We start from the raw sequence: 8,541 nt of genomic DNA on the forward strand, positions 1-8,541 counted from the left end.
TGGCCAAAAAATCACTGGAAATGTGGATTTTTGGCTTAAAATTGGCTGAAAATATCGATTTTTTGACTAAAAATTAGCTGAAAATATCGAATTTCAGGCTAAAAATTAGCTGAAAATGTCGATTTTCTGGCTAAAAATCACTGAAAATGCCAATTTTTAAACTAAAAATTAGCTGAAAATGTGGATTTTTTGGCTGAAAATAGCGGAAAAAAGTCGAATTTTGGCCCGAAAATTAGCTAAAAATATCGAATTTCGGGCTAAAAATTAGCTGAAAATGTCGATTTTCCAATTTTCATCTTTACAAAAAAACACCCTAAAAATCCTCATTTTTCCTATCTATTGCTCAAATTTCTGTGTCATTTTTATCTCGTTTTTCTTCCATTTCAGCCAATTTGTACCCGATTTTTCAGCTCATTTTTTTCTGTTTTTTTCGCCTATTTTTAGCCTATTTCGCTCCTTTTCTAGCTCATTTTCTCTCTAATTTCTCTCAAATTTCCAGATCTTTTCGTTTTTACCCGAAAAAACGTCGAAAAATTCGAAAAATCTGGCTGATGTCTCCGGTGACGACGACTACTTTATTCAAAAGAAGATTCTGATTCGATCAAAAATCAATACTAATAAACCTAAATTAATTAATAATATTATCATTATTATTATTCCCCCTTTTCAAAATAAGCTGAGCAATGGCTCCATCGGCCGTTTTACAAAAGCCCGGTGTGATCAAGGACCCGGTGATAGCCGCATTATTCAGTACAAAAGATCCAGAAGTACGGTATCAGGATTTGAGAGAAATCGGACATGGATCGTTTGGTGCCGTTTATTTTGTGAGTCATTTTTAGAGATTTCGATGCGAAAAAATGCCAAAATTTTGGACAAAATAACCGATTTGAATGCAAAAATAGCTGAAAAATGATACTTTCAACGGTAAAAATGGAGTTTTGATACAAAAAAGAATCTGAAAATTGCTGAGAAGTTAACAAATTTATTGACTAAAAATTCTGGAAAATCGTAGAAATTTCCAGAAAAAAAAAATGAGAAAAATGACAGATTTTTAGAAAAATACGAAAATTGGTCTGGAAAAAAGCGATGATTTTTTTCTGAAAAATCTATAAAAATGACTGAAAATTGGCTGAAAAATTGATTTTTCTATGTGAAAATGCGTTGAGAAATCGACAAAAAATACAAAAATACAAATTCAGACTGAAATTTTGATGATTTTCTACTACGAAAATTTCAAAATTTTCTGATAAAAAATCCTGAAAACTTTCTGAAAATTTTTCGGAAATTCTAGAAAAATGGACAAATATTCCAAGAAAAATCTCTGAAGAATCGGAGAAAAATTACGAATTTCCAGGAAAAAATGACTGATTTTAAAGATAAAAATGTTAGAAAAATTGCTGAAAAAAATGGGAAAAAAATGGCCGCCAAAATCACAATTCTTAATGGAAATTTTCGTTTTAAATTGCCTGAAAATTGTCATTTTTAACTTTAAAAAAAACCATTTTTCTCGAATTTTCGACCCGAAAAACCCCGGAATATCTGTATAATCGTAGAAAATTCCAGTGAAAATTTGAAAAAATAGCAGATTTTCAGCGAAAATCACTTTTGAAAATGGCTGAAAATTGCTGAAAAAATGAAAAAAAAAATCGGGCCAAAATCACAAATTTTAATAGAAATTTTTTTGGTTTTAAAACCATTTTTCTCGAGAGTGTTTTCTGAAAAAATAATAGAAAAATTGCTGTTTTTTAGCAATTTAAAAATTCAAATTTTGGTTCAAAAAATCGATTTTAAGGGTTGAAACTGCTGAAAATAAGCTTATTTTTTGTTGTTTTTGGCTCTCAAAAACTCATTTTTTGCCAAATTTTGACCTAAAAATCTCAAAAATCAAGCTAGAGATTCCAATGTTTTTGCAGGCGTACGACAAGGAGAACGAGCAAACGGTGGCGATCAAAAAGATGAATTTCAGTGGAAAACAGGCGACTGAGAAATGGAATGATATTCTAAAAGAAGTCTCGTTTCTGAATACAGTAGTCCATCGACACATCGTTGACTATAAGGCTTGTTTCCTAAAAGAAACCACTTGTTGGGTAGGTTTTTTATTATTACTAAAATTGCTGAAACTTAAAGAAAAGGAAGCTACAGTAACCCGAAAAATTGAATTTTTGGAAATTTTTGGGATTTTTTCACTGAAAATTTTGAAAAAATCCAGTAAAAATGAGCCGAAAATCGATTTTGAAATTTTGAAAATTCTGAAAAATCTTGAAAAATCTTTTTACTACGTTTTTTACATAAAAAACGGACATCCGGACACACAGAAAACCCCAAAAAATTTCCAAAATCCGGACATCCGGACACACAGAAACCCCCGAAAATTTAAAAATCCGGACATCCGGACACACAGAAAACCCCGAAAATTCCAAAATCCGGACATCCGGATACACAGAAAATCCCAAAAAATTCAAAATCAGGACATCCGGACACACAGAAACCCCCGAAAATTCCAAAATCCGGACATCCGGACACACAGAAAACTCTAAAAATCAGGACATCCGGACATCCGGACACACAGAAAACCCCCAAAAATGCAAAAATCCATGTTTTTCAGCTCGTAATGGAGTACTGTATCGGCTCGGCAGCCGACATAGTAGACGTGCTTCGAAAAGGAATGCGAGAAGTGGAAATTGCGGCGATTTGCTCACAAACTCTCGATGCTCTTCGCTATTTGCACAGTCTGAAACGGATACATCGAGATATAAAGGCTGGAAATATTTTACTGTCCGATCAAGCGATTGTGAAGCTAGGTAAGTGTTTTTAGAACGTTTTTGGAGAAAAAATGAGCGAAAACAGCTGAAAATTGACTGAAAATTAGCTGAAAAAGGCTCAAAAATGGTCAGAATCGACCTAAAAAGACGCAAAAATGTCACGAAAATTTGTTAAAAAATCTAGAAAAATATTTAAAAAAGTATGCAAATTTTGTCTGGAAATGACTGAAAATCATCAAATTTCGAGCTGAAAATAGTGAAAATCGACCAAAATAAAGACCGGAAAATTGCTGAGAAATCGCTGCAAATTCGAAAAAAGAAAGCTTAAAATTGGCTGAAAAATGGTCAGAACGGACCCGAAAAGACCCGGAAAATCGGCAAAAATTTGTCTGAAATTCGTCTGAAAATGACTGAAAATTCGAAATTGGAATCAGCTGAATGTGTTAAAAATCGGCCTAAAAAAGGCGTTAAATTTTAGGAAAATGATGAAAAAATTTGCACAGAACCTATCTGAAATTTTGCTGAAAGTTGTCTGAAAATCACTTAAAAATTGGCTGAAAACGTCTCGAAATGGTCAGAATTGACCCGGAAAATACCCCGAAAATGGCTTAAATTCAGTCTTGTAACAATGAAGTCTGTCAAAAATTGGCTAAAAATGCTCAAGTATGATCAGAGATAAATGAAAAATAGGCTTAAAATGACCTAAAATTCATTATTCAACGATAAAAATAGCCTAAAAATGGTCACCATCGACCTAAAATTACTCAAAATTCATCAATTTGTCTCGAAAGGGATGAAATTCAGCTCAAAATTATCGAAAATTTGGCTAAAAATGTCTAAAAATGTCCGTAAACACAATAATAGAAGGCCACCCTCAACTTTCACTTTGAGCCATTTTATCCTGATCCCTTTAAAAGATATCAAAAAGTTGTCAACTGATAAAATACTGTTGACATTATGATAAGTGATTTATCAGTTGACAACGTTTTGATACCTGCTACAGGAACCGAGATATACGAGTTCAAAGTTCAAGTACTGTGAGTGGTCTTCGATTAGAGCGTTTACAGTATCTTAAAAATAGTTAAATCGGAAAAAAATGATCCAAAAGTTCAGAATAAGGCTCTAGTTGTCTGAAAATGGCTTCAAAAATTCATATTTTAACATAAAAAATGGCAGAAATTACCAGAAAATCGACCTAGAAACAGTCGAAATTTCGTGGAAATGGCTTAAAATTTTGCTAAAAAATTGCTTTCATCAATAGAATTAGCACAAAATTCATCAAAAAATCATCAAAATTTGGCTGAAAACGTCTGAAAATCCCTTCATTTTTGCAGCTGATTTCGGTTCGGCGTCTCTCGTCGATCCGGCTCAAACGTTCATCGGAACACCATTCTTCATGGCTCCAGAAGTGATTTTAGCGATGGACGAAGGCCACTACTCAGATCGAGCCGATATTTGGTCACTCGGAATCACGTGCATAGAATTGGGTGAGTTTTTTTGTGAAGATTTGAAAAAAATAGCTGAAATTCGACAAAATTGGCTGGAAAATGCCTTAAAATAGGCCTAGAATTGGCCTGAAACAGTTAAAAATGGCCTAGAATAGTTTTCGAAAAAGCTTTAAACTTGTCTAAATGACCCAAAATACTTGAAAAAGGGCCTAAAATTGGCCTAAACTGTCACAATATGGCTTAAAATGGCTTAAAACATCCTAAATTTGCCTACACGATTCCCCAAAAATGATTTAGTTTCACCCAGATTTGCTGCAAACCCCCCGGCTTAAAACGACCTGGAATGACCGAAAAACGTCCGAATATGGCCTGAATGTAGTCTAAATCGCTGAAGAATGCTCCAAATTGACCTAATATGGACGGAAACCTGGCCTAAAACGGCCTAGAATGCCTAAAATTTACCTAAAACTGCCTAAACCCCTTTTTTAAATGTGCTAAAATTGTCAAAAATGGCATAAAACGGAGTCTATAACTACCAAAAGTGGTCTGAAATGACCTCTAAAAGCGCCTGTAATGGCCTAGAATCACTTAAAATGGCTTAAAAAGGACTGAATTCAGCTTAAGATGGCCCTAAAAACCGCCTAAAACGACAAAAATTTTTGAATTCTGAGCGGGGGAAAAATCCGAAAAGTGTTGCTGAAAATGTGGAAAACGTTAGCCTAGAACTGATGAATTTTGTCAAAAATTTGGATTTTCAACGAATAATAATTTTCCGAAAAATCCCCCAAATTCTGACCAAAATTGCATAAACGCGTCTCAGGTTGCCTGAAATCCGCCTAAAATGGCCTAATTTGACTTAATAATGGCCCACAAAAACCCTAAAATTTGCCTAAAGTGGCCTAGAATGGCCTAGAATTGCCTAGAATTGCCTAGAATGGCCTAAAACCTGCATGAAACGGCCTAGGATCGCTGAAAATGGTCGCAAATGGTCGAAAATAGGCCTTAAAAGCGCCTGAAATCCGCCTAAAAACAGTCAAAATCGTCCTAAAATGGGTTGAAATCTGGCCTAAAAATGTCAAATTTCGTCTGAAAACTGTGTTTTTCAATTTTCAAAACTTCGGATTTTTAGAGCTCCGCCCCTTTTCTTATCACTCTCAACCTCTTTAAATGTGCTAGAATGATCTGATGGCCTAGAATCGCTCAAAATGGCTTAAAAAGGACTGAATTCGGCCTAAATTGACCTAAATCTTGCCGAAAAACCGCCTAAACTGGCCCAGAACTGCGTGAAATGAGATCTATTGATTCCCATTTTGACCGATTTAGAGCCTAAAATTGGCCGAAATTGACTTACAAAATGGCCTAGAAGTGCCTAAAAATCGCATTTGAAACCTCAAAAATGCGCCCAAGCTCCGCCCCTTTTCTTATCACTCTCAACCCCCCCAAATTTTGCAGCCGAACGCCGTCCGCCACTATTCAGTATGAACGCGATGTCTGCCCTCTATCACATTGCTCAGAACGACCCGCCAACACTGTCACCAATCGACGACGCCTCCGAACAGCCAGAATGGTCTCGGGAGTTCGTTGAATTCATTGATAAATGTCTCCGAAAGCCGGCAGAAGAACGGATGTCGGCCGAGGAATGCTTCCGTCATCCGTTCATTCAGAAGCCACGCCCATCGGACACAATTCAGGAGCTGATTCAGCGGACGAAGAACATGGTACTCGAATTGGACAATTTCCAGTATAAGAAAATGCGAAAATTGATGTATTTGGATGAGACGGAGGGCAAAGATGGCAGCGAATCGAATGGCGGTGGTCCAGCACACGATGATCTCGATTTTCATGGAAACGAGCCGCATTCCATTGGAAGAGGTGAGAAAATGTTCTGTAAAAGGCTTGAAAACCCCATTGAAATGCGCTGAAATTGTCAAACAATTCACTTAAAATGGCCTGAAACCCGTCTGGAACGACCTGAAGCGGTCTAGAAGGCGCTAAAATTGTCCTAAAATGGCCTGGAATGGCCAAAAAATAGTTCTAAAATGCCTGAAAATGGCTTAAAATGACCTGAAATCTGCTTAAAACAGCTTAGAATGAGACTAAATTGCTTCGAAAAGTCTAAAAACACGCCTAAATTAGCCTAGATTTTGCTTTGAAAGGCCTAAAATGGCCTAAACTGGCTCTAAAAATGCCTGAAATCCGCCTAAAACGGCCTAGACTGGTCTAGAATGGCCTAACAAAGGCCTGAATCGGCCTGAAATCGCTTCAAAATGCGTCTATATAAGCCTAAATTTTGCTTTAAAGGGCCTAGAAAAGCTTAAACTGGCCCCCCTAAAAATGCCTGAAATCCGCCTAAAACGGCCTAGACTTGTCTAGAATGGCCTAAGAAAGTCGAATAGTGTAAGACTAGTCTAAAAATGTCCGGAATCAGACCTGAAATAGCTTAAAACCGCTTAAAATGGTCTAGAAACTGCCTAAAATGACCTGAAATTGCCCCAGGACAGCCTAGAATTGATAGTTTTGATCAGGTAGAGTGCCGAAGCCCAGCAAAAACGGCCTAGAACGACCTAAAAATGTCTTGAAAAGGCCTGAAATTGCCTCAAACCAGCCTAAAAATAGTTAAGAATGGCCTAACATTACCCGAAAAGGGGGGCCTAAAACAGTCAAAAATGGCTTAAAATGCGCCTAAAAAACCTGAGAAGGCCTAGAATCGTATGAGAAGAACTAGGCTGAAAATTGCTTCAAAATGGCCTAACAACAGGGCCTAGAAGGGCCTAGCTTGAGCTGAAATGGCTTAAAAACCGTTTAAAACCGCCAAAAATTGCATAAATTACTGAGCCTAAATTGCGTTAAAACTGCCTAAGTGGCCTAAAATGGCCTGAAACCCGCACTAATCGGTCTAGAAAGACCTGAAATTGATAAACCAAAGGTCTAATTAATATTATCTGAAAAAAGCCTAAATTTTGCTCAAATTTGCTCAAAAACCCGCCTAGAATAGTCTGGAAAAGGCCTAAAACGCGCCTATAACTGCTTAGAATGGCCTATAACCCCCTTTAATCGGCCTAGAATAGCCTAAAATAGCCTCAAAAATGGCTAAAATGACCCGAAATAACCCCAAAAAATGGCCAAAAATCGCCTGGCAGGGCCAAAAAAGCGTCTTAGGTGGCCAGAAATCCGCCTAAAATGACCTAGATTGACCTAGATTGACCTAGATTGACCTTAACATGGCCCACAAAAACCCTGAAATTTGCCTAAAGTGGCCTAGAATGGCCTAAAACCTGCATGAAACGGCCTAGGATCGCTGAAAATGGTCGCGAATGGTCGAAAATAGGCCTTAAAAGCGCCTGAAACTCGCATAAATCTGTTTGAGATGGCCTTAAATAGCCCCAAATGCCTGAATTGGCCTAATATCACTTTGAGAATCATCCTGAAAATGCACTGAAAATGCTTTAAATTGACCGAAAATAGCCAAAAAAAAAGCGCCTAAAACTGTCAAGAATGGCCTAAAATTGCCTAAAATTTGCCTGAAATTCCTATCTTTCGTTCCCGCCCATTTTCTAGTTTTTTTTTTCCAAATTTTCAGTTTCAGTTTCTCGATTTTCAGCCGGCGATTCAGCGTCATCTCGAAGCGCATCACTCACATCGTTCCGTTCGATGCAGAGCAGTGGAGGCGGTGGGGGACCAGCTGGATTGCTTGTCTCAACGAATCTCACTGGTGCTATGGATAATGTGCATGGTACTGTAGCTTTTCTCTTCTTTTTTTGGTGTTTTTCGGGATTACTGTATTTTGAAAATTGGCTGAAAATGGCTGAAAATGTCCACATTTTAAGGCTTTTTTCAGCCTTTTTAGGTCATTTTCAGAAACCGGTCAAAAATAGGCTGAAAATGACAGGAAGTAGCTAGCTGAAAATGGCCAATAAATGGCTTAAAATGAGCATAAGATTGCCTAAAATTGACTGAAAATGGCCGAAAATAGCGTCAAAAATGTCTAAAAATGATTGAAAAATGACTGAAAGTGGCTGAAAATGATTTTGAAAACGGCTAAAAATAGCTGAAAATAGCTTCAAAATGACTGACAATAGCTTCGAAAATGGCTAAAAATGGCCTGAAAATGACTGAAAACGGCCTAAAAATGATTAAAAATGGCTAAAATTGGCGAAAAAATGACTGAAAATGGCCTGAAAATTGCCTAAAAATGGCTTGTAAATGGTCTAAAATTGACCTGAAAATGGTTGAAAGATGACTGAAAATAGCTTCAAAAATAGCTAAAATTGGCTAGAAATGGCCTGAAAATATCTGAAAATGGCCAAAAATGACTGAAAATGATTTTGAAA

General features: G+C 36.8%; 1 protein-coding gene across 1 annotated transcript in view; it reads left to right on the forward strand.

Moving 5' to 3' along the window:
* Positions 1-683: 683 nt before the first annotated feature.
* Cbr-kin-18 overlaps positions 684-8,541 on the forward strand; it is a gene marked incomplete at both ends in the record, with an annotated part of 12,484 nt that continues 4,626 nt past the window's right edge. Inside the window, 6 exons of the mRNA XM_045243540.1 lie at positions 684-824; positions 1,914-2,087; positions 2,606-2,801; positions 4,097-4,249; positions 5,663-6,082; positions 7,812-7,948. Of these exons, the coding sequence (XP_045097254.1) occupies positions 684-824; positions 1,914-2,087; positions 2,606-2,801; positions 4,097-4,249; positions 5,663-6,082; positions 7,812-7,948 (1,221 nt within the window). The remainder of the gene's footprint in view (positions 825-1,913; positions 2,088-2,605; positions 2,802-4,096; positions 4,250-5,662; positions 6,083-7,811; positions 7,949-8,541) is intronic.

The sequence above is a fragment of the Caenorhabditis briggsae genome, assembly GCF_000004555.2.
Source record: "Caenorhabditis briggsae complete genome, chrIII, whole genome shotgun sequence".
NCBI lineage: Eukaryota > Metazoa > Nematoda > Chromadorea > Rhabditida > Rhabditidae > Caenorhabditis > Caenorhabditis briggsae.